The sequence below is a fragment of the Oncorhynchus keta genome, chromosome 2 (assembly GCF_023373465.1).
Source record: "Oncorhynchus keta strain PuntledgeMale-10-30-2019 chromosome 2, Oket_V2, whole genome shotgun sequence".
Taxonomy (NCBI): domain Eukaryota; kingdom Metazoa; phylum Chordata; class Actinopteri; order Salmoniformes; family Salmonidae; genus Oncorhynchus; species Oncorhynchus keta.
Window position 1 is genome coordinate 60,194,751 of NC_068422.1, and position 26,852 is coordinate 60,221,602.

The following is a 26,852-nucleotide window of genomic DNA, read 5'->3' on the forward strand; positions in this document are numbered from 1 at the left end:
ATTTGGTGCATGTAAATGACTAGTGACAGTTTTCCTTGGAAATGTGGGAAATGTAATGGAGCAGATGAAACGCTATTTGAATTGATTTGGACAAAACATTTGGTTTTAGCTATATGAGAAAGGTGTTTGTGGAGAAACTCTTCAGCATGTGGAATAACCTCTACTGCTATGTTTTTCTTACCCTGGTTTGTAATATATTGGGAGCTGAAGTGAAGATGAACATATTTATTCAATGTGCAACTGTTATTCCAGCCCCAAGAATGCACTCCACAACTTCCATTCATACTAGATGTTTCATGCAGTGCATATTCAATCTAGAGAGTATTTTTTTTTCTGACAAAGAATCATTGAATTGTACTGTGGTGAGAAGTGTGCTCAGGTGGTTTGTGCTGGATGAAGAAGAGGTAACTAACTAGGTTAGACTGTTCAGCCTTGTGAATTGACGTTGCCATGGAAATGAGAGGACTATGAACTCTCATCTATATCCGCTCACTAGGGTCACAATGAGTGTGAAACAGACAGCCAGGGATTTCTAGTCTTTATAATTGTCTGCTCTTTGCCATGGCACCCCAGTCTTGAGTCCTGAATCAAATACCCCATCACGGGACAAAGCTGTTGCATACTATCATGGTAACAATAAATACATTAACACTTCTCCATAAAACAGAGCAAATGTGCAGATCGAATTGATAAATCTAAATACATTAATGTCATATCAGGCATTGTAGGCTCTTTTATATGTGTAAAACAAACAGATACAGTGGGGAGAACAAGTATTTGATACACTGCCAATTTTGCAGGTTTTCCTACTTACAAAGCATGTAGAGGTCTGTAATTTTTATCATAGGTACACTTCAACTGTGAGAGACATAATCTAAAACAAAAATCCAGAAAATCACATTGTATGATTTTTAAGTAATTGTTTTACTCAAACCACCCTGTATTGGACTGGATTTGACCCCCTTTGGCACCCCTAGTGTAGATGGACAGGACAGAAATTCAATACAAATGTGAGTTATGTCCAGACAGGCTATGAACAACTGGTTCTGATATAATACAGTGGAGCCAGCCACTTGTGTGGTAGTGTTTTAGGATTCAGTTAGGAAGGCACACAGTGGTCTATTTTTTGAGGGATGATGGGGTTAGAATCAGGTTAGCCAAACTGGATGGACTAACAAGTACCACCTCTTGTGGCGATACTGAGTATCAAGCTTGCCTGCACTTTCCAATGATAAAACAACCACTCGGCACAAAAATGAGATTGCACCGAATGCATTTCTCAAGAATATCAGGGCACAGAGACAAAGGAGACGGTGTTATGCTGATGCAATTTTTTTATATTTTGCTTGATACTAAAATCTACTTACTAACTCTACTGTCAAAGAGACTGATACAGAATGGCAATACAGAGAGGCTCCTGTGGCTTGCCCAGAAATACATGCATTTTACTTGTACAGCCACAGTGTGAAAGGTCAGCAACTGGCCAGTTCCTTCCCAAAGGCGCCAGGTGAATACCAAAATAAATTTCAAATACAAAAATACACCCCCTATTTACAGCAAAAGCATTCACTTTGCCTTATGTACAAAAGGGCACACATTATGAACGCCAACAAACACATGGAATGTTTGGTAAGATTTGCATCATTTCACTTTGAATTATAATAGCCTTGTAAAATCCCTCACACAGGTTTTGAAGCATGTTTTTTTTACCACACATTTGGGGGATGAATTACAAAAGATTGACCCTGGTTCAACCAGATAACTCAGTCTGACTTGATGTACTGTGTTATGCATGATCACATGGGGTTTAGTGTTGACACAGTCGTCAGAGAGCCTGTTCAAGATCAGCACATTGAATATAGAGTCGCAGTAATTTATACCAGGTACAGCTTTGAGACAACCTTAAAGATGGCGGGGCAGGGAGGGTAGAGGGCCTGGGGTGGGTTGGGACAACTAAGCAACCATTTGATCAGTAAAAGGTGTGTTTAATTGAAGGCAAGTGGGTGAGGGCTGGTCAGCTTCCGGAGCATCTGGTTGAACCTTAGTTACCCATCTATTAATAAAACAAAAAGACAAACATAGACAAACAGTATCTTGACAGGAAGCAATATACATTTCCAATATACACACATTATCAGTGTAGTCAGTTAACCAACTCTACATTGGTCAGGTAATGTGCACTAAGATATGTGACAGGTGACAGCTGGGAATCAAAACCAATTTATAAATTGTATGAATCTGAACCTGATTAATAGGGTAGTGATTTAACAAACCATTTGACAGAAAATGAATAATGCAAATCTAATGACATGCTCGAGTAAAATACATATTACTCATATGGCAGGATTGTGAGTCTGGCCTCCCCTGATTATTCACAGGCAAGCTACAGTTGTGAATAAGCAAGTGGAATCTATGAAAAGCAACAGACTGGACTTTAAGCTAAGACTCCAAGGCCACTGGCTGACCCAGATCCTCCATGCCTCCTCCACAGAGCCTGGGCTGTCTACTCGCACCCTCCTACCTAGCATTACGCAATCTCACTGAGCGTCAGTGGGGCCGCCCCACGCAGTCCTTACACAATCTCTTCCTCCCTCTCTCTCGCCCTCAAACAACACAGCAGGAAGAGGAGGGAACACCAGAATATCTTCTATTCAATGTAACAAGGTTTCTCACAACAATAACTCTGCATGAAAAGCTTTTTGTATTATTTTGCTGCCGAAGTGACTAATGTTTTTTTTTAGAAGCATTATCAACAGAATAGTGTTCTTTAGAGTGAACTGTTTTTTTGGGCACTACTGTAAATAGTGATGCATTTCCCCCCTAGAGGATTCTGAAGTTTGGTATTCAATTTAAAATATACTCTATTTTCACATTCACAAAGACATTATGCCTGAATGGACTTTTTAACATAATTATGATATTAATTTATTTTTTTTAATTGTGGAGGAAATGTATTCTCTTGACTAAGATTTTTGTAAATATGAGCAGTTTTTCAGTCTCTTGGACTAGAGAAGGCTTTGCTCCAGTGAGGGAGTATTCTACACCCTTGGTATGTATTTACACTGATTGTCCCTGTTCACGTTTTTTCAATATATACAAAACTTTCTTGATACAGAAATAAATACAAAAACAGACAAACTGTGTAACAGTTAAGACAACAAGATCATGTAAACATGACATCATAATTGATATTCATAAAAAGAAAAGTTCACTATATTTTTTTGCATAAAATAAATATGCTCTTTTTTTGATGCCAATAATACGTATATATTACATATGATTTAGATTGCATAAAGAGTAAAATAATCAAATGAACAACCCCATGTGGATGGTGTGAGAATACAAACACTGAAAGAGTTTGAAGGCACTTATGCCCATTAGCTTGCAAGGTCAACCTGAAGACAAAAAAGTGCAATGCATATACAAGCTTAAACATTATGGGACAAAATGTGGTCAAATGTCAAATAAATGCCATTGAAAGATGTATAATTCTAGGCACTAGAGCGCATTTTAAGCGAAAGGTAATGGAGGACAATCTTTGAAATGTATGTATTAAAATAATTGCATTACCAATTGTGAATTAGGAGAGGGAATTTCTATAACTGGAATTAAAAATACAGCCCCCCCCCCCACCCTCCCATCCAATTTGCTATAGATCCGATACACCCTTCACCTGAAGTGACCTCCTGTGTTCTAAATATTTTTAGCAGTCCTTGAAAAAGCAACAGTGTGGTGGAATCTGAGGAGCACTTCCTCTGCACAGAAGCACTGCAACCACACTCACCCACTTGAAAGTGCAGGCAGACACACATTGCACACAGAGGTTTCAAAAAAGCCCCTCTCACTCCCTGCTTCTGCCTCCAGTCAAGCACAACAGTCGAAGATGAAAAGTTTCTGTGGAGCTTTGATTGCAGTTGCCCATCATTTCTATCTTCTTCACATACCCTCTTCATCCTCTCTACCGGTTGGAACTTCAGGGAATGAGATGGAACAGGAAGGCCAGGGAGCTACTGCAGGAGGTCAGGGAGTGCAGGGAGAGGTGGGTTGGGGATGGCACACTAGGGGGCGCCGTAGTGTCACTACACATCCACATGGGCAAGGAGTCTGGAGAGCTGTGTGTTTTTGGCAGCTCCGCTCCTAAAGGTTAAAAGTACTCCGCTCCTCCTTCGGGGTTTGGCTCTCTGTGGAGGGGAGAAAGAGTCTGTCAGTATCACAACATACGCCACTGGGCAAACTCTGGTAACCTAACAATCTCATTCAAATAAATTGTTCTTGTTGATGTTTAAGTAATTACAAGGAGCACTGATAAAATAATGAGTCCCTGGTTCTGAAGAGCAATTTGTGAGAATCCTCTCATTAACACAGATGGAGACAGAGTCTACAGCCCTACTTGTCTGGCCTCAGCTTACATTTTGTGGTACTGCGGCTCTTCTTGGAGGAACTGGGCGCCGGTCCTGTTGTAGTCCACCGGGTCGGAGTGAGCCTTGTTGAGGTACTTGGTGTTCTCGTGTTCGCCCCTGTGGCTGTCACGTGCCGACCGGTCCTCGTTGTAGTCGAGGGGCGCCCCCTCCGAGCCGTCCCCCTCCATCTTCAGGAAGCCCCCGTGACCGTCCTCCAACGAGGAGTTCTCGTCGTAGAAGAGTAGGCTGCGGGAGCGGACTAAACAGACACAAACAGAGACAAATAGAGGATGTTAATCACTGCCTGGATCCTCCAAACACTGCAAAGGAACATAGAACCATTCCGTTATTGTAAGAAAATGTAAACTAACAGTAAAAAAAAAGTTGGTTTCTTTTGAAGAGTGGAATGGTGTGAGCAGGGCGACCATCTTTATTCAGCAGGTGTGCGACGGTCATGTGACTTCTCCAGGGAGAACAACTCATAACCGCTTCCTGTGCCATGCTGACTTCAGGTTTCTAAGGCAACCCAGCCCTCCCCAACCAATTCTGAGTAGCCAGTAGGTCCATGTATGATTTCCATTTTGTGGTCATCAAGCTGAATATTATAACAGAAGGATATTGTGATTTCAGCTAACATACTCGCCTGAGTCTGTTGCTTTTGAAACACTACAAGATCAGATGTAATGCCACATTGATGTGTTATTCAACTACACAATGTTCCTTTTCACATTATGTCCGGAAACGCTGATGGGCAAGCAACATATGCCCCGAAAATATGGGATATGTATGGGACAACCAACTAAAGACTTTGTGTTCCTCATGCTGTAGATGGTAGACAAGTCTAGGTCAGGGTTTGTTCCTGGGGCAGCCATGGGTGCAGGTTTGTTTTTCTTCCCCCTAGCACTAAACAGCTGTTTCAAATAACCAACTCATCATCAAGCCTTGATTATTCTAATCAGCTGTGTAGTGCTAGGGCTAAAAAACGAAACATGCACCCACGGGTGGCTCCGTCCTGAAACCTTGTTCTAGGTGACAGGTGAAGGGTAGGGGGACATACCCTGGCTGGCTGTGTAGACGTCAGCCGAGGGGAGGGGCGAGGAGGACTTCACAGTATGGGACAGGGAGGAGAGCTCAGGCAGACAAGGCACAATGGAGCCCAGCACCAGGAAAAAGCACAGCGCCACCACCTGGCGGGAGGGAACCAGAAACCATCAACAAACAGCACACGGTCAACATGAGCGACATGAGCACAGTGTGCTAGTGAGGTTCTGTTCTCCAGCCGAGAAGGCTTTTGCCAGTTTGAGTTCATGGGGTTGCTCCAGTGTGTTATAGAAGAGTAGGCCAGGCCACAAGCCAGTGTCCCTGTCCATTGCAGTGAGTCTTTTCACAAACAAAGCAGTCATTTTACATTTTTGACTGGCATGACTATTAGGTCCACAGAACATTAAACGCACAATATCTTAGGTCAGTGAAGAGCACAGAAAATGTGTATGGGATTTTAGCATTGTTTAAGAGAGCGATAATGGTGGGGCATGTGTGTATGAGAATAAATCGTATGCAAAGTACCATAAGACATGTTCCTGTTTGCGTGGAGGCCATCTTGCAGGATTGGGGCACTTTTCCTGTGACCAGGGCCTGGAGTTTCTGGAGCTGCTGGAGTAGAGTTCTGGAGAAAGGAGGTAGAGAATACATGTTTCAGATTGACGGATAAATACAGCTGTATTCTCTTGCGGAATCTACAATACCGATCCTCCTGTGAACTTAACACGTTCTCCAGAAGACTCTTTAATGACTGTCAGTCATGACAATCATCCAGTTGAGCTCCAGATGTCTGGTAACACAAGGCAAACCTCGCATATATAGTACACACGCAAACACGCACAGATGACTGACAGTGACACTTCCCAGAAATTATTTGTTAAGTCCCCCCCCAAAAAATAATCCCTCTCCATCTGGCTATATTTGTGACTGTAGAGCGAGGACACAGTCAACTAACACGGAATCATAATTGTCTGGCTCTTCTGAGCATCCAGGACATTGAAGTTCACCTCTGAGGGAGGAAAAAAAAAAAGATCATGTGAGGATAACACATTGAGGAAACAGAGCTGGAAATTATATAAGACGTCTGTAATTCTAGTGTGTGAACCATGCTCCCACAGTCCCTCCTTCTCCCCACAAAATGCAAGCCTTGCCCAAATAGAAAGCTATTGAAAACCACAAGCAATGCAGACGCCCACTTGGACTCTACCTCCTTCATACGGTTCTCTCTCTCTCTCTCTCTCTCTCTCTCTCTCTCTCTCTCTCTCTCTCTCTCTCTCTCTCTCTCTCTCTCTCTCTCTCTCTCTCTCTCTCTCTCTCTCTCTCTCTCTCTCTCTCTCTCTCTCTCTCTCTCTCTCTCTCTCTCTCTCTCTCTCTCTCTCTCTCTCTCTCTCTCTCTCTCTCTCTCCCTCCCTTTAGACATTAATTACTGCATTGTAGACAGGCATGAGTGTTGGGTCAGGCTGCAATAAGAAATTAAACCAGGCGAGCTTTCATATTTTCACCACGAGAGGGAGCATGTTTTCCACTATTGGTAGAAAAGACATTTCCAATGCTAGCTTTCACATAAACCAAACACCATGAAACGATTTGCCATAACCACAATATGTGACTATAACACTGCAATAAAGTTCAAAAACATACAAACAGCTATACTGACTTGATATTGGTCCTTTGGGATACCCCAGATAACACAATAACAAATAGCATGCTGTTAATACTAGAGATTGAAAATACAGTATATTCTCATAAAAGAAGAGGTCCATGCAATGGTCCATTTGGATATGAAGGTGATTACAATTTTTTGGGGGGTCAAATCCTAACAGGATAATTCTCATGGAAACTCTGGAAACGGAACATTAACGTCCCATGTGAGGAATGTCCATTGCGTCATCACATTTGAATTGAATCATGGTTGGTCAGTGCTTGTACAGTTGTTATCTATAAACCTTATTGCTCCCAAGGGACTAAAATAGACTGTGTAAATTAAATTGAAAAAAAAAACACTAGTAGACCTTGACTGGGAAACATCTGCATGAGTGACTCTATGACTCCTTCAACTTTTCAAGAGCTACCTTGGACCCTCCTCATGAAACAAACCTTTCCAGACGTTAGAATTTAAAGTACAGCAAGCACTTAGTATCCAGCTAACTGTGTGCGAGATGCGAGACAACAACAAAAAATGAACTTGAGTACATTAGGACAAAAGATTGCTTGTTGGTCTACCATCTTTCATTGACAGATTAGCCCATTTTGTCCCCTCTTTACAAGCCAAGGGCAAGGCATATGCTGTTGGGATATCCGCCCCACACGTTGTTGCTAGCTGGCTCCTGTGTGTTCCCTTTGGACTGCCTGCTAGGAGCTGAGTCAGAGGGATCTGTCTTTGTAGGAGGCCTGTGGTTTCCTTCTCGGGCCTGAAATTATTATGAGACAGATTTGAGTGTGCACTTTTTGAGATGTTTCCCTTTGTGCTGTAATTAGGGAGAGGTATATTGTCACGCTGTTACTTTGATCCAAGCAACTTTAAATGCCTATTGTAAATTAGAGGCTGGCACAGGCTGTGATGCCTTTAGAGTCTGTGTCGTCTGTGAAGTATTTTATTGAGTCCAATAACTTGCATTTACACCATGGTCAACACTGTGAAAGTGTCCCCCCCGCCTAATGAAGGATGTCGTAATCACTGCTGAGTCGCAGTCAAATCACACACAAGTATCGTGAATAGAAAAGGTTATTCAAGCCTTGATTGAAACTGCTGGTTCGGGGATGTGTCTAGCATCACTCAGAGCGTGCTCATACATGCACACACTCACACACATAAAGTCTGTCACTCAAAGTCATGGCTCACCTGTTAGCACTCTCCAGTGTCTCCACCTTCTTCCACAGGTCACTGTTCTCAGACGTGTAGTTCTCCACCCTGTGAGGCACAAAAGTCACATCCATACATTCAATCTGCACAAAGAACAAAATAGAAGAGTGAGACAAATGCTTGCTGTGCTGGAGAATTAGGCTGTTTGACCAGCTGTCTGACCATTTGAAATACACATTCTTGATAATCACAGACAACATGGGCTATTGAAAGAAAGTGCTTGAATTTTGGATGCTAACACAACACAGTCTGTGGTCCTAGGAGGCATAGTGGTAATCCTATAGTAACCTCTGCACCTCTGTAATGTACTTAGGTCTTACATATTAACTAAAAAACAACAACAGTGACCATGGATGGAAAGTCAGTGATTTTCCTGGTAAGGAACAGTGGCCTTTGTTGGAGTGGATTAAGTGATTGCGTGTGACTCAGATGGCCCTGTGTGACCGCATGCTTTAATGGACAAACGCCATTGGCATTAGCTAAGGAACAATCAAACAATGAAGGAGTGGCAAAATGAAAGAAGTGGAGAACAGGAATGACGATGAGAGAGGAGGAAAAAAAGTTGGCAGACAGGAAAGGGGAAAGTGTCCTGCTTTTACTTTTTCTCCAGGCACTCCACGTACTCCTTCTTCTTCCTGCGACTCTCCTGGGCAGATATCTAGACAGAAGGGTGAGAGAGGGATCCCAAAATCAATAACAGCTCATATGATAAAATGGAGGATATTAAAATATGAATATTGCCTGTGGAAACACTACTTTTGAGATTACAGGTATAAAATAAGTTTTGCGGTTAAAAATTGGTTTACACATTTTCTGGAAGCAAATCATACAGTTATTTTTGACTGAATCAACATTTCACTTTCCAGGATGTAAGGGTGAGTACCTTATTTTTGATTTTCCTGCGCACCCTCTTCAGTGCCTTCTCCTCGGTCTTGGTGAGGGGCAGCTTGTTGGGTACGGGGTAACCTTCAGCAATCAGGGTGCGTTTCTCCTCCTCTGTCAGCATCAGTGGCCCTGAAGTGCCCTGTAGCTTCTGTGGAGAAATAAGGGCACATTTTATGAATTGGTTATGAGTTGGGGAATCTGTGGTACTGTGTGTATTATATCTGTACACCAGGGCAGCTCCTAATGAAGAGACTAGGGTGGTGGTCAGGGGTGGTCAGGGTCAGTGTGAGGATGTGGATATGAACTCCTAATATGTCCAGCAGGTGGGTTTGTCTGCAGCCCAGGTCATCGTGGGTGGCTCTGACTCTACTGACAGGAAGGGCTTGGAGCTATGCTGGGGAACCTTCACTGATAGGGAACCATCCAAAGCACAGCCCAAAGTCATCAGGAAAGGTATACCACACATCAGCCTTGGCGAGTGGGACGGCCTCAGCACTTACGTGTGGGGCGGTAAGGAGGGGTGAGGAGGATATGGCAGCGGAGGAGCGGGCCTGTAGGCGGGCTGGGCTGGAAGGGGGTATGGAGCGGGGGCTCTGGGATCCATCACTGTCACTGCCATGGCTGCTGGGAGGGGTGGGGGGGAGCTGCAGCTGATCATCTGTTGGGGGGGGGGGGCAGAAAAATAGGGTACCAATGGTTATGAAATGCATCACTTGCAATATGACCCATATGCTCAAAGCCTTTGTCCATCAACACCTCATGATGACATACAGTCACTGTATGGTTAGGGGACAAATGTCTGACTTCATCTGTCGTGTGGGATCGAGCTGAAAACAGTTAATTCAACTTAAACAGTGGAAAGGAGCGGTGCAAATCCAGACCTCGTAAAACGGTCCGTTTTGCCAAGAGATCCGTAATTAAAATGGCAAATGACTTCCTGGACAGAGCCAGTTCAAACAGAGACAGCTTCATTCCAGTAAGTAAGGCAGCCAGTGCTGCTCTTATTCGCATTGCTTGATCCCATCCTCCCATCCACTTGTCAGCAGTAGCCTCTGTGTAAGTATCTGAACTGAGCTCAGACAGGGATGGAGTGAGGACTGTGATTTCTTAAGATATCTGTGCCAGGCAGAATTTACCCCAACACAGTTCCCAAACACCAGGCCAGACCCATGCCGGTATGACCCATGGATTTAGTTTGGTGTGAGTCCAGAGTACACAGGGCCCAGGTTTTATTCTGTTGTTACTGGAAACGGAGGTGAAGAATAGGAGAAAATGGGCATTTGTCAAAGGCAGAGGCAGACAGAACGCAGACGTTATTGTTCAGGCTGCGCTCTGCGGAGGGAGGCAGGGCTAGACTGGACATGTGCTGCTGCTGGCTTGTGGTTATTGAATATAAGATTTATGGTCCACCAGATGGGGTTCAGTCTTATATGGAGGTATTCCTCTGCACCATAAAGGCCATCTCTGCAACCCCTGAACCAGTAAAAGTGTCTCTTTAACCGAGCCACTTTAATCTGCAGGCTGGTGGCTGATCAGGTCCAGCTGCGTCTCTACAGGTGTATCTGGTCAGTTCTAGTATCTACTCCAGTTGAATCCCGCTGTAGCTGAGGGCAGTCCTTCCCCTTGTCTCTCTGATACACTCTTTAAAAGGATTGGGCAATCTGGTGCTCCAGACAGAAATATTGAAAATGAGAATGCCAGATAGTATATGGGCTTTTTTTTAAAAAAGGCATTAGTGTAGAGAACAAAAAATATTGCCACTCTTCCTTAAGAAGAGGAAGGGATAGAAAAGGAGATGGGAACAGAATCTTACTTAGCTGGTTAGATCAACACCAAAGAAAAAAGTGCACTCAATCACCAGCACCACTGCTCTAATAATATACTTGCGGACTTGCGTCTCAGTGGGCTTTTTCTGTCTACCTTCATTAGCAATTAGATCCGAAAAATACTACATGAATGAACAGAGGCAGTCTCGTCTCGTATGTGTAGGCGAAAAATGGAAAAAGGAAAAGCAAGCAGGCTATAATTGGAAACACTTCATGTCTGAAATGAGCCATCACTAATAGTGTTTCATAGTGAAATACCTATTAGGAAAATAACACGTTATACACAAAAAAAGGAACACTTTACAATATGTGTCACACTTACTCGCAGTAACTGCTATCCCTACCCACCATAGCCTAGCCATTTTCACAATCGCTTTAACGATTGGGAGCATGCAGGAGAAAGAACACGCAGACCACTGTCTGGAATAGTGGTCACAGGTGGTGTGTCATCGGGAATACACTGTAGTGGGTCACCGTGACACACGCTTCATGGCAGGTTCTTCTACCCCCCTCCCCCCTCCCCCTCCCCCAAAATAAATAACACACTCGTAGAAGGGCACTATGGCGGGAATCGACTGGAGGTAAACGCCTGTGACACCTGCACATAACCTTTAGGATGCGAGGTGGGTCTTTGAGCGTGTAAAAGGTCTCAAAAGAAACTGAGGCATCTAAATCATTTTTAACGAACGGTCACTTCAAAATCAAACCTTTCTTGGAACAGCTGGATCCATAAGCCCTTAAGGATGTTTGAAAGTCAATGTAATCTTGCTTACTGTAATTTAGTCTCACCTGAAGGGATGTTGAGGAACTGGTTGACCTCTCTGGGTTCGTCTTTGATTGCAGGTGTGGGGTTGAGGTTCAACTCTTTGGAGCACTGGAGTAAGAGCAATGGTATTTAAAAAAACAGCCGGGTATTTGTATAGGACAAGAGACATTCCAAGTGACAGTAAACACAGCTGAAGACTGTTACAAACTATTTATGTAACCCGAAGAGAGGGAATCCATCTCCACCAATGGTTCTTGGAAGAGATCCATCTAGGGACCATGTAGCCAGGACACTCACCATTTGGAGGCCATTCTTACAGCTGGAACTAATCGGATTACCATGCCCTAATCCTAAAAAATATTCACAGAACTTTAAATATCCTATGAATTTGAAGATGTTCAAACTAAATGTACCACTAATTTACCAAAAGAAACGGTACTGTAGTAATGTGTGCTGGGCTACAGGCCTGGTAACCAGTGATAACTGGTAATAGCTGTGCTGGGGTTCACATCTGACTGCTAAGCCCCACCTCAGCCACACAAGCCATGAATTACTCCCATGGACAAGGATGCATGAGTCACAGTGCTGGTCCTGTAGGGGTGCACTGTGTGAATGGTTTATTTCCTCCACTTACAACATTGGTTTCTTTTCCTTTTAACTACATTCCGTGTCAAAAATTAGATTTTAGGCTGCTGTTCCAGCAAGACACTAGACTCCAAATTCCACATTTGTAGCTGTCCTTCAAACAGCTCACGTTTTAGTCGAAGAGGAGAAAGCCAGGAGAGATCCCTATGGCTTATAAAAGAGGCTTAGTCTTCCATCGCTTTTGACAAGCAGGAAAAATGCCTTTCCCTAGTAACAGATTAGGATAGGTTATAGGTGATAGTTTCTATGAGTGCAGTTTCTTACTATATCCCCCGATGAGCTCCTGTGAGGTGGTGGGGCGAGGTTGAGAGGCTGGAAGCATGAGTTCCCCATGGAGGGGACTGTAGAGGAAGGCTCTGCCCGTTGATCAGGCTCCTGCTTTACCAGGATGGCCGTCAGGTCCTGGCTGAAAGACCACATTCCTTCAAACTCTGGGGGAGAAGAAAAAGAAGACTTGGTCAACGAATTAGTTGTATGTCTCAACGGATATCATTACATAACTAGCCATTCTGTAACATACAGTACTCTACATGAAGACCGCCAGGGGCCAAGAAGCAAACCAAGAGGCCCCCCCGGTGTATTTCAAAGGGACACCTTGGGATACTACTACGAGGTGAGCAAGATTGGTTGACAGATCAGTGTACATTAAAGCAGCAGGTGTGACGCACATCTACAGACTGGATCCTCTTCGTGATCCAGGGCTAACGCGAAGCAGCCGATTGTGAACGTCAATAGCGTTCAACTTAGAGGACTCTCTGCCTCCGAAATGAGTTTCCTCCTCTGTTAATAACCTCTGTGAAGATGGTAAACAGTGAGAGGCCAGTAAGTACAAAGCCCTCTCCTGAAGAGGGACCGTCCTGTCGTTTCAAAGTCAGGAGTAAAAGCACTCACAACCAGGGGTCCTCGTTAGCAGCCCGGTTTTTCCCTCATTTGTTTGCTGGCACCCCGATTGGATCGATAAAACATTACAGAGGCTTATAAAAAAGTTTGTAGGCAGGCTTTCAAGTTGTGCTCCTTAACAGAAGACAGGTTGGGGTGTGGGCGAGAATCCCATGGCGAGGAGGGGAAAGGGAGCAGTGGGAGACTGATTACGGGGAGGGTGTAAATCCCTCCCCCACTGGGGTTTTATGTCCACAGACTTTACCCCACGGGGGAAACCCAAAGTGGCGTCAAAATCTTCAATCCACTCAGCAAAGTCTACTGTATTGGCAACCTTGGGCAACATCCTAAATTGTCCACAAGGAATAGATTACATTTTTACTTTGCCAAACACAATATATAATGGAGTGTAAGATGAGTGAAATATTTCTTATTCAATGACAACAAAAATACTTATTTTACAGTAGTAGCAACTTTCCCTGGGATTCTACATCAACATGTCATGGCTTGCAATGTTATGAAGAGGCCTTCCCTTTTCTGTGGGAAGATTCCATCAGTGAAGCAAACAGGATGCACTAAATGAATGTGACCAAGGACAACACTAACGGTAACTGGCATGTCATCACAAATAATTAATGCAAACCAACAGAACATCCAGGTCATTTTATGTAGAGTATCTCGACATGACATTACATCCAGTAGCTCACATCTCAGAGGATGTCATGGCCACAGACTGCCCATACCCATGAGGCCATGTGTCGTGGCCCTGAGGAAGCATCAGGATTGCCTTTGAAGTTTATAGGCAGGTCAGTACAGTTAGTCGGACTCCCCTCACTCAGCATCTGAGTGGATTGGGGCAGGGCCTGGGAGCTCATTAGCCAGGCTATGAGAGGGGATGGCAGTTTGATCTCCACACATTACACCTAGGCGGAGAGCAGTAAAGAAGCTAGACACACCCTTTTAACAGTCAACCTCTTTAACAATGGGCTTTTTACAGTGTTTTGGGCAAAGGGGATGGGGAATCAAATCTGCATTGGCAGCAGTGCTCTGTGGGTGCCTCTGCTCTGTCGACAGTTTGGGAACTTGACTGCTATGGAAGTGCTGTGCATCTACATGCACACTTTCATGTTGACCTTCCGTGGAATGAATGTGTGTGGCCATGATCCCATATGAATCCATTTCATTAGATTCCATCCATTGTTCCATCAATCTTACTGGGGATTCCGGTATAATTTTTTGGGGGGGGGCAGTGATTTAACATTCCATGTGTGAGACTGTGGTTTTTAACACACTGTTTAGTCCAATGTTATGCTTTCAGTCTACCCTAAGCCCTAAGTAAAACTCTGTGTGACGCAACTCCCTCTGAGAGCCACGGAAGTTGCCCCCCCCACCCCCACCAGTAGATTCCCTTTTTTATTTTTTTTATTTATGGCTCTTCTTTCCCTGGCCCCAAGCACAAGGGAAATAAAGGAGAAACATTTGCAGCTTGGAGTCATTGCAAGGGCTGCAGAAGCCACATGGTGTGTGTGTGTGTGTGTGTGTGTGTGTGTGTGTGTGTGTGTGTGTGTGTGTGTGTGTGTGTGTGTGTGTGTGTGTGTGTGTGTGTGTGTGTGTGTGTGTGTTGTGTGTGTGTGTGTGTGTGTGTGTGTGTGTGTGTGTGTGTGTGTGTGTGTGTGTGTGTGTGTGTGTGTGTGTGTATTGGCTGACTGCCTGGAATCCCCTGACTTGCTTCCTTGATTCCTCCAGGGTGGGCAGGGCTTGGCTGGGAGTGTACTATGTGAGCTCGGCTCCTTGGATGGGTTCTCTGTGCGGCACGGGAGCGTCGGGAGATAGGGCAGGAGCGGAGAGCGCGGATACAGATATGATACAGCTATTCTAGTGACGTAGGACTTACACTACTATCAAACTAAAGACCTTGTACCCCTAGCAGCCCTGTTGGTGGAGCTCTTCTTTTTGTCCTGGATTCATATTTAGTCAAAGCATTGTGCTGTCGATGTATCGTTTCTTGTTAACTTTGGTCAAAGCATCAATAAATTGCCAATTAGCTTCAGCATAATAAGGTGTGTGTGAGTGGGGGGGTTCAGGGAAGAAGATAACCTATGATGAACAAGATCAAAGAAGAAGAACCAAAAAGAACGCTTTTCATACCTGCTTCCTCGTCTATTTTGATGGACATGGAGGGGCTCTGGGGGGCCGAGTCTCCGCTCAGGGAGTAGCTGTGTTCTTGCTGGATGTCAGGGTTGGGTGGGTCCATCTCCATGTCCAACAGTGGGTTCCTGTCGGCCAGGAGGTGGTCGTCAAAGAAGCTGCTGAACAGCTCGTTGGAGAAGTCCTCCATCTGCTCCGAGAAGTGCTGCAAAACAAAATCACCAACAAAACATTCCTCACATCAGACCGCCTTTAATCAGAAAATCATGTAATCAAATCCCATACCAAAATATATAATATGTAGACCTGCTCTTGGAAGTATGAGTCATACCATTTCACACATGGAGTCCTTGGGATCTATCTATTAGGCCACCAGTGCATGGTTCAGTTTTTTCCACTACTTTAGTTTAGCTAGCAGACAGTGAGTCATTGCTGGTGTGCAAGAATCAGAACAGCTCTATTAAAATCCCCAGGGACACAGTCTGGTCCTCCGGCTGTAGTGTTCCAGATCACCCCTGTATTCCACATTTACAGACCAGTTCACATTTACTTCCTCTACACTCCACCTCCTCTCAAACCAGCTATGCCTAATGAATCCCAACAACACATACCACTAATTGCATGTCATTCACAATGACCAACATGACTCGCTATAATTAAAAACAGCCCAACATGCTCCGTTCATTTTCCCAGATGTATAACAGCTATGCTCTCAAGATTTTAATTCACCCATGATGATATGCAGAGGGGAAATACAATCAATTGAGTTTATAATAGCTAGAGCTGTAACAAAATGAATTTGTCAAAAAGTAAACGTAATGTGAAGAACGTAGATCATTTCAGGCCCATTATCTGATTTAAAAAACTCAGAAATAATAAAAAACTAAAAAACAAAGATGGTAGCTGCACTGTGGGGTCAATAGAACGACTGTATTAGTCAACCCAGAGCCTGAAGGGCTTTGTGATTTGCAATGAAGGACATCCTGATCACAGACATGTCGAGACATATTGAATCACCCTGCAAACAGGAACACTTGTGGAGATTTGTGTGTCATTCGAACATATCTACATCTCTAATAACATCAATTGCACATGATCTCTTGCTTCTGGGTATGCCTTTGAAGGTAGTTTGACATGAATCATAGAGAATAGAATTCCAGATGCACCATCACTCCATCTCTTACCAAAGTTGTTTGCGAGTTGTACATCCTTACAAGTATGAGACGCGTGCAACTATTCACAGTACAGCGACCTGTGGGGCAGTTTGTTTGCTGTACAGGGGAGTGTCTGAGGTGTGAACCTGTAACCCAGGCCTGAGAGCTGAACAGCTGTCAAACAGAAGGCAATGTACGCTGCCCACAGCACCAAAGACATCCCTCGTTCACCATGTGCTAGGCCCTCTCACACGCCTCAACATTGTGAATTCGGTGGCAGGAAAACCAACACAGATCAAGCCCTGGCCAAACTGTGTGTCCACACGGAAGGCTGTATCATCATACAGACAAAATATCTGCATTTGCTGAAATGTATTTAGGCCTAAACAGATGAGATTATCTTGCTAGTGGAGGTGAATCAATTCCAATGAGTACGACACATTCACTCTACTTGTCATGTTCTCATGATAAGGATTTGGATAAAGTGCAAGGGAGTGTATGGAACGCTCACTCACTCACAACCTTAGTTTGCTCCTACATTATCTATGTACACAAAACTTAACCGGATATCAAACACCATTAAATAGAGCTGATGTCGGTTCGAGAGCAGTGTATGCTTAAAGAAAGGCACACTGGCAATACTAGATGATCCGGCTTATTTACCAGTGCAGCACCATTGCCGTCAGCAGGCACCAGTGCAGCACCATTGCAGTCAGCAGGCACACTAACCACTATGGCCGAGTGCGCAACAGGATAAACAGTCCCACCCAGACCCTTTCATCTACAGCAGGAGGTTCCTGTTGTGCCCCATGTGCGGCAGATGTGCCCAAGATAATCCAGACTGACCTTGGTGTTTCTATGTTTCACTGTCAAGCCAAGAATAAAGGTGGACATTATGGTGGTTGGAAAAGACAAAACACAAATCACAATGTGTATATTACACAGATAAGTGGTTGGTTTTTGAAGGCAGCAAGCTGTAGCCTCAGTCGGGTTGGAACACTTCCAGAATTGACCAAATGTGAAAAATTTGGTATGGGTAGTTTTAAAAACAAACAGATGGAAAACTATTTCATAAAGTCAACACAATACAACTCCCTTGCATGCCCCCGTGCTAGAGGTTCCTGGTACTCTGGTTCAGTCTGTGATGGTGATGAATGATGCAACCGTTGCTGATGCAAGCCCTCAAAAGTTTCACATATGGCCTTCTGCTCTGCACCCCATAGACCAAGATGTGGAATTTCAGAGGCAGACAGAGGGGTCTTTTCTCCCTCTTGGCACTTAAATTGTCTTATAAAGAGACCCAATTACTGAATTTGGGTCATATTTGGGATGGAGTAAAAGTAACATGACTTTTCTTTTTAAATGTTTTAACTATGATGATTGTTTGCACATGAACCCACTAGAAATGTAAGCAGGAAAGCCTAAAAGATCACAGTTTCTTTGGGAGTTGCCCCTCATCTGAAAATGTCTCTAGATTGCTACGTATGTTGTGGCTAGAACACCAGCCAGCAGGCTTTGAAGTACACCAAGTCATACCAGGACGGTACTTGCATGCAAAATGATTGAGGGAATATTTGGATTCTCAGCTTAGAATGAGACAGAGAAAGCTTGCTTTTTGAACAGGGAACAGGTAATGAGAATTCATTATAGTTTTGGCACTCAAGTTCTTCTCTCGTCTGTCATTTTAGTGGTCATGATGGCAGACAATAATTACAGAGGTCTCTCAAAATGGGATGGGAAGAGAAACACACTTAAGCACCTTGAGGGAAACACATCTTCCCTGTCTGGGGTGGGGAAAAGACCCTTTCTGCTGCCCCAGATGTTCCCTCAGCCCTCGCCGGCCCATCTCTCCAGCTGGGGCAGCTGGTACAGGTCTGGACAGACAGGAAGCCCCATAGAGGGGGAGGGCTGCTGGGTGGTACTCTTTCTGGAAGCCCTCTCATTAAAACTCTCTGCGGCTAAGAGAGAGAAAGATAGACCACTACGCTATGGGGAACCGAAGAGATTAAAATGCTCCAGAGCAACTCGACTCCCTACTCTACATCGATGCTTGAGCAATAAGGCTCCGGAGCATTGTCTGTGCAGATACCTCGCAGCCCGTCTAAACGCTTTGCCCTTTAAAAGCAAACTATGATAATAGATGCCAAATATGTTAGCGCCCACTGCAGTTATGGATTTGGAAACCAAATAGTATATTTTTAGAAACCACGGGCACAGGGATAAATGTACAGAATTCTTGGGAGTATTGTACCCACTGTGATTGGAAACAAGGAAAGTGTTTTGTTTGGCTTGTTCAGAAGGGGTGGAATGTTACCATATCTATCTGCAATATTCTAGACATTCTACCACACAATAAATAAGCCCTCTAAGCCTACCCTCTTGTCATTGACGTGGTGCTAGTATTTCTAGCGAGGCATAATCATATTAAGTACTGCACTCTCTCATGGCACACAGTATCACATTTGCTGAAAAGAAAGCATGAATAAATGTCTCAGCAGTAGACATGGTAAACGCTGCACTGAAGTCAAGCAGCGCATAGTAATACCAATGTGCTTCTCGCATTCCTTCTGGTGACACAACAACTGTCAGCTCTGTGACCAATCAGAGTGAAGCATGCAAATTAGCCAGGCACTTGCAGAAGGAAAACTGGAGTGCAAGGTTCGCGTGGAGCAGCTCAGCAGCAGGAGAAAATGTGTGTTTGTAAAAGGAAAAATAAATCGGCCAATAAAAGTTTGGGCCTGGGACCCAAGCCAAGAAAGCTGCTAGACTCTCAGATCTGCAGGAATGACTGTTGTGCAGTTCAAATGTGGCTGTTCTGTGGAGATTTACCCTTGTTGCTGTGAGAAGATATAGAATAGAAGCAGCAGTTAGTACAGTTTGTTATTTTAAGGACAAATTATTACTTGGGAAATTGTGCTTACGGGTGAAGTTAAAAACTGAAAATCAGCAGACAAGATAAGCGCAATATGACTGTCACGATCTGGACTCTGTTAAGTTTGACATACAGGAAGACTATCTAGAGGACCCACGCTACATCAGTACAAGAGAGGAGGGAAATTCCAAGCAAAAAAAGCATGTGCGTTCCAATCAGCTGTGATCCATAACATTTTGACAGCTTGACCTAATCTGACCTCCCATTGAAAACCTCTTAAGTTGCGTGCAAACATTAGGACTTGAGACTGCTGCATCCAAATGTTCCCATCTGCAACATTAAGGGCCTGGTCACACGTCGTACACGTCGTCACTTGTCACATTGCCACTGGCACCCAAATTAGACCAGGTGCTACAAGATGAGCCTGATATGCATCTGATGCGTTACCATTTACAATTGTTATGCGTAATGCTCAAGTGGGCACTCTACATCCCCTGATTCTCATCTTCCACCTGCTGTTTTGAGGAAGACATTTGGAAGTAGCGCTTCCGTTTACATCAGCATTACACTGATGTCCAACAAAATGACATATGCGTAATCCACACAATTGACCTACTGCTTGACATACTGCACTATGCATGTGATCACTGGTATTCCCAAAGCTCTCAAATCAACCAGACTTGACACTCGCTGACCGATGCTCCTCAATGAGTCCAGCATTTAATTTATTCATCTACTGTTGAGTTTGAGGCAGCAGTCAGCAGTCCCATGGCCTGAATTTCCCTCTGCATGAGCAGCGGGTGAGCACCCTAAAGTATAGAGTAGACCCATGAGCTCCCATCCCCCACTTTTCCTGAGTGGAAAGGCCTGGTTTCTTAATTCCAGTGCAGATGCTTTCTTTAGCAAGCAGAGGGGTTTGAAAACCACAACCACTGGAGACAGGCTTCTGTGTGTCACTCTGACTGGTTTCCTGACCTTTAAGGGACTGTTTGGATCCATTTAGAGTCTGTGATAGATTAGAGGAAGCCCAGAAAATATTATTGTTGAGTGGGGGGGGGACTACAAGTGGACTACAAAACTAAAGTCACTTTAATCACTTCGCAATACAATTTCTCACTGCCTGTTGCACTTCCTGTGCCTAATAAATGACCATAGTGTGAACTTCAAGTACTATCTTCTTGAATAATCAAAATACAGCCTTGTTCCAGCAAACGTTAACACCAGTCCACAATGTTGACTCGGTCTCAGAGAACCAGCGAGGCAAGGTATGAATGAACTGTGGTCGAAATGGGTCAGGGAACAGGAATCCAACTGTTATATTTGAATCCAATTCATATCAGCACGACAGCCATTCAAATGTGATAACAACCCTGTTTAGTCTTATCCTTCCGATCATAAGTCATAAACAGATAATTAGCCAGATAGCTAATTGACTTCGTTTGGTTACTAATATGGAATGTGGATTTTCAGACAGGTATTTGTCTGACGTGGACAGCCAGTCCTACTGCTCCAATAGAGATGTGTAGGTGATTATGACAGAAATACTTGCCTAGAACTGTCCCTGCTATGTCTCCTGCAAGCCTCTCCCTGAAATCTATCCCTGAGAGCTCCATCCTAACAATGTGTTCCAGATTAAGTCTGGTTTCTTCTGTTCTGCCGTTTCATTTACAGAGCTGGTTGCCAGAGACTACAACAGAGGACTGATTTACAGACTGAGAAAACTGCCCACCAGCCTTTTATACAAAATAAAATAAGATTAAATAGACATTCCTACTTGTCTCTGGATACTCGATACGCAAACTCACCGTTTCATTTAGTAGCATATAGGCTAGTCGAAAACCACAAGGCTAACATTCAAAAGGTGACCTAAAATTTCAACCACTGTGAAAATAACCTGCAAAAGACTCTTTGTAAGCTTGGAGGATGGGTGGGTACTTCAACTACAATGGGCATTATCCTCTTATTACAAGATGATAAACAAAGTGATACCTTCAAGGATGTAATGAGAAGGAAATGGGTGAAGGAAGTACTTGTGTAGAAATAAAATAAAGTACATGAGAACTGCCCTGAAAATAGACAATAGGCTCACCAGAACTTGGTCCAGTTCAAAATTTGTGGAAGCTCTCAGATCTCTAAATCAATATACTATATCGGAAAGGCCCATAATATAGGCTCCATTGTGGCTCCATCATGCAATCTATTTCAAATGTATATTGATAGAGAACACATCATTTCTAGTTCTTAAGATCTTCTAAAATCCACATTTTCTTCTTCTAAGAGAAATTAGACAAACATTTCAAATTTAAAAAAAGTAAAAAGTAGGACTTGCATTTTTAACAATTCAGTGAGGACAATATAAGAGACACAGATAAAACACTGACTGGTTTGACACTGTATGCTTTCTAAATTGATCATAGCCTGCAACTACCACAGGTTAGAGCTTCTTCCTATGGTGTGCGCTCCGCACCTGACTGAAAGGTATCACCACGCCTTTGATATTCACCTCACAGACGAAGTTGAAGGACTGATAATAGCACCTTGAATGCGTAATCTTTCTCATGACATCTTAGCGTCGTAGTTTGTCACGTTTCTCTTTATTGAGCCTTCCATGACAGATCCGTATATGCAGTACAGTATCTTCAGAAAGTATTCACACCCCTTGACTTTTTCAAAGTGGGATTTAAATGGATTTAATTGTCTTTTTTTTGCCAACGATCTACGCAATGTCTCTGCAATGTCACTGCCATGTCAAAGTGGAAGAAAAATGCACAAAACAAATAATGGAAAATAAAATATGAATATATTTTGATTAGATAAGTATTCAACCCCTTGAGTCAATACATGTTATAATCATCTTTGGCAGCGATTACAACTGTCCGTCTTTCTGGGTAAGTCGCTATGAGCTTTGCAAACCTGGATTGTACAATATTTGCCCGTTATTCTTATATATTTTGTTCAAGCTCCGTCAAGTTGGTTGTGATCATTGCTAGACAGCCATTTTCAAGTCTACCTCACCTCACACCGAATCAAGCTATAGAGTAGAATCACTTTATTGACCACTTGAAAGTGGAAGTTTGTAGCCGGGGTTTATGCTCCTCAGCAGAGAACGCATGTAGCAGAAAGTAGAAGTGACTGTGAAGAACTAAGAGCCAACGGCATGCCCTTTTGGTAGACTGGTTTTCTGTCTGGCTTCTTTTGCAGGCATGCATGAATTTTCAAAATATTACATCACTTTGTCATAGCCATCCATTTTGGAGTGGCTCCAAACACAGCAGTAGGAAGCTCCGAGCAATGAGTCCCTGTAGGAACCTATTGGGAAGGAATGCAGTTAGCCGATCCCATTACCCCCTCCCTCTGCCAAAAACTCCTTTCCACCCCCACTCTACATTAGTGTGTCTCGACTGCAAGGCCCCGACTTGCTGGAGTTCTTTGGCATGCCCAGTCACGCTCCATCGTCTGTGAGCAGAACTAGCCGCTGGCTTGTGTGGGACGCAGGTGGGTTGGCCAGTCACCTGCCGGCTGGGATCACCCCTCTTCCACACAGACACACACTTGCAATACGACACTTGCGGGTGCAGTTCTATTCTACGCATCCACCCAAGTGAATATTTCACTTCTGTCGTCAACTACAGTATGCTACTGACCTTTAATCCGATAGGAATTGCTCTTATCATTCAAGTAAAGTGGGAATGACTAGAACAGCCAAATATGAAGACAACCTGCAAGCTCATTACAGTCTGTAATCCATGCAAAAGGAATGAACACCCTCTGACACAAGTCGTATCATAAGAATATGCTAATCTCCACACCATAGGTATCCTAGGGAATGTGGCCACACTTTCTGATCTTATAAGCTACTTTATTTATTTGTATTTTTTTATTTCACCTTTATTTAACCAGGTAGGCTAGTTGAGAACAAGTTCTCATGTGCAACTGCGACCTGGCCAAGATAAAGCATAGCAGTGTGAACAGACAACACAGAGTTACACATGGAGTAAACAATTAACAAGTCAATAACACAGTAGAAAAAAAGGGGAGTCTATATACAATGTGTGCAAAAGGCATGAGGAGGTAGGGGAATAATTACAATATTGCAGATTAACACTGGAGTGATAAATGATCAGATGATCATGTACAGGTGGAGATATTGGTGTGCAAAAGAGCAGAAAAGTAAATAAATAAAAACTGTGGGGATGAGGTAGGTGAAAATGGGTGGGCTATTTACCAATAGATTATGTACAGCTGCAGCGATCGGTTAGCTGCTCAGATAGCTGATGTTTGAAGTTGGTGAGGGAGATAAAAGTCTCCAACTTCAGCGATTTTTGCAATTCGTTCCAGTCACAGGCAGCAGAGTACTGGAACGAAAGGCGGCCAAATGAGGTGTTGGCTTTAGGGATGATCAGTGAGATACACCTGCTGGAGTGCGTGCTACGGATGGGTGTTGCGATCGTGACCAGTGAACTGAGATAAGGCGGAGCTTTACCTAGCATGGCCTTGTAGATGACCTGGAGCCAGTGGGTCTGGCGACGAATATGTAGCGAGGGCCAGCCGACTAGAGCATACAAGTCGCAGTGGTGGGTAGTATAAGGTGCTTTAGTGACAAAACGGATGGCACTGTGATAAACTGCATCCAGTTTGCTGAGTAGAGTGTTGGAAGCGATTTTGTAGATGACATCGCCGAAGTCGAGGATCGGTAGGATAGTCAGTTTTACTAGGGTAAGCTTGGCAGCGTGAGTGAAGGAGGCTTTGTTGCGGAATAGAAAGCCGACTCTTGATTTGATTTTCGATTGGAGATGTTTGATATGGGTCTGGAATAGCCTGCAGTTTATCTGATTTACCCACCCATGCAATTACCCAAAATGTAGGGTGTTTAAGTGCTTGGCAAGAGGGTCATCAAAGGCAGCATCCGAAAACCCCAAGGCAGCCATGAAATTCTAACTCCAAGCTATATATAACAAAAAAATAGCACACAGAAACCTAAACAGTAGAAATCCTTAAATGACCCACCTATATTTAAACCCCCATAATAGCTGGTAAAACAAACACTGCCTATTACCTGCCTCTCCCCACCCTTTCCCCCATTGCTGTCAGTGTGTAATTTTGTTGTAATTGTTTTAAAGACGTCAAAGGGTTCTTTCACTGAAGAGGGCCAGCCTCAACGCTTCTGCCTACAGAGGGGCTTCAACAGAGGGCTGTGCAGGGGGAAGCAGCGGCAGACAGGTGAGTGGTGCACCCTGCACACACACACAGGCCCTCATTCACTCTCACACAGCACTGAGAGGGCAGTCAGTTGCTAGAATCTGATCTTATTCACACTAAAGACAGACTGGTCCTCTCCTCCCTGTCTCTGTCCCCTAGAAAACTCCCAGCCACAATCAAGCCATTGAGGGCCAGGGGCCAGGCTTGATACATGCCCTCACAGCTGGGAGAATGTGGAGGGACATCTGAGTCTATTATAAGTCAATCATCCTCAATCATCCTCAAGTGTCCCAAGTGCATGACTAGTTGAGCTGATGTGCAGATTCAGTGTGAATGCCATTATGTCACATGATTTCCCATTCATATGTGTGAAGCATCCCCAGTTAAACCTCTGTATGTCCTATGGGTGTTCGAATTAGATGAAACATTGACCCATCGGGGAGTAGTTAAAGATACAAACCACCACCACTCTCTCCTCAGAAGAATGAGTCATCATGGAACATACAAAGCCTAATGGGATCCTTTCCAGATTGCTCACCATTTCTCCAAATAGCCCATTGGCTGGTCCAATTTTCCACCACCTACTAACAATTATGTACTCCATCTCTTTGTGGTGGGGTTGTTTAGTCTTGGTACAGTTTGTCATTTTCCAGTGACATTTACTCTTGATCCATGTGTGTGATGTGCTGAATATTTAACTTAACTAATACATGAGGAATATCATCTTCAATTGGATCAGAGTCATTTATCGAGGGCCATCATAAAAGTGTGATTGTTTTCACATCTGTCACAACAGTCTTTACAAATGCACTGAAGCCGGATGCATGAGCAGGATCAACTCCACCTAACACGCCCACTTTAGATCCGGCACGACTGTGAAAGAGAATTTTCTGAAATGCACAGCTGGGTAAATTAAACAGCAGTAGCTTACATGCCGGCTGTTTATCTTTCGTAATCGTTTCAGACACGCATGTGACGAACCCAACTCCTTTCTCTGACGTGCATTGGATATTTGCAGTGTAGACTATCAGCTTAATTCCTGCATAAATCAGGTTATTACAGAGTAATTAACACGTCTATCACAATCGAGACAGAGGAACACTGCTGACACTGTGGACACTGAAAGCAATAATCGCATAGGCTATAGGCATACAGCCGAATAATATATCAAACATCCGGAGAATCAAAGCGAATCACGATTTATGCTGCATTACAGTTTGTCAATCACTGTGTGCGTAAAGATAAGTGTTGATAATATGTAGAATATAAAAATGAACATCTGCACATACCACATTGTTGAGAAAATCCCCTTCATTCAAATCCTCAAGGTCCAACAGGTTGGCACTGGGGAAAAGTTTATCCGGGGCGAAATTGTCCAGAATGGTGTCCATAAGTGCAATTGCTGTAATTAAACTCTATGATCAAATATATTTTCACAAAAGCAATAAAAGGTAAATAGTTTCAAATGTTAAGAACCGATGACAGCAGCTCTTTTAGGCTGCTCTGTTCTGAACTGTCTCTTATACAACTATAATGTTGTTATGCATCCCGCGACTCAATAGCGTGTAGTGCTTATTAAGATACTATTTTAGATTTTATATGCGTTGTTATGATGCGCGGTGTCCTCTAGTTCATTCAAATCAGCGACATCCAGCTGCGCTCTGTCTCTAAGGAACAAATCACGTGATTAATATTCATGATGGTACCGCCTCACTTTCTCTGCACACATCCCCCGCCTCTTTTTATTTCATTTTTTAAAGAAGCAGTAGCTTCGGTATTCTCTGACTCTTCTTATAGCTTTGGGGTATTTTGAGTGGCATGTAGAAAGTGCAGATCTCCAATGAAAAAACATCAGGTATATCTCTGTGAAGGTCCTCTCAAAGTATTAGTATGCAGTTCTAACACATGTATGACAACTATTTATTTAATGAGGTAAGTTGACTGAAAACACATTCTCATTTACAGCAACAACCTGGGGAAGAGTTACAGAGGGATGAATGAACCCATTGGAAACCAGGGATGATTAGGTGTCCATGATGGTATGAGGGCTAGATTGGGAATTTAGCCAGGACACCAGGGTTAACACCTCTACGCTCACAATAAGTGCCATGGAATCTTTAGTGACTACAGAGAGTCAGGAGAGCTGTTTAACATCCCACCCGAAAGACTGCACC

The 26,852-nt window shown here is 43.6% G+C and overlaps 1 protein-coding gene across 2 annotated transcripts in view; it reads right to left on the reverse strand.

Annotated features, from left to right (window-relative positions):
* Positions 1-1,316: 1,316 nt before the first annotated feature.
* Positions 1,317-26,852, reverse strand: part of LOC118358005 (cyclic AMP-responsive element-binding protein 3-like protein 1) — a 33,399-nt gene continuing 7,863 nt past the window's right edge. Inside the window, exons 1-12 of one of the 2 annotated variants that reach the window (XM_035735362.2) lie at positions 25,968-26,334; positions 15,454-15,658; positions 12,691-12,857; positions 11,805-11,889; positions 9,690-9,847; positions 9,188-9,337; positions 8,904-8,962; positions 8,284-8,352; positions 5,967-6,066; positions 5,458-5,587; positions 4,410-4,659; positions 1,317-4,181 (exon numbers count right to left, since the gene is read on the reverse strand). In XM_035735362.2, coding sequence (XP_035591255.1) covers positions 4,145-4,181; positions 4,410-4,659; positions 5,458-5,587; positions 5,967-6,066; positions 8,284-8,352; positions 8,904-8,962; positions 9,188-9,337; positions 9,690-9,847; positions 11,805-11,889; positions 12,691-12,857; positions 15,454-15,658; positions 25,968-26,069 — 1,512 coding nt within the window. In that variant the 5' untranslated portion in view covers positions 26,070-26,334 and the 3' untranslated portion in view covers positions 1,317-4,144. Of the gene's footprint in view, positions 4,182-4,409; positions 4,660-5,457; positions 5,588-5,966; positions 6,067-8,283; positions 8,353-8,903; positions 8,963-9,187; positions 9,338-9,689; positions 9,848-11,804; positions 11,890-12,690; positions 12,858-15,453; positions 15,659-25,967; positions 26,335-26,852 lie in introns of those variants that run through there. The other variant, XM_035735354.2, reaches the window with a different exon arrangement.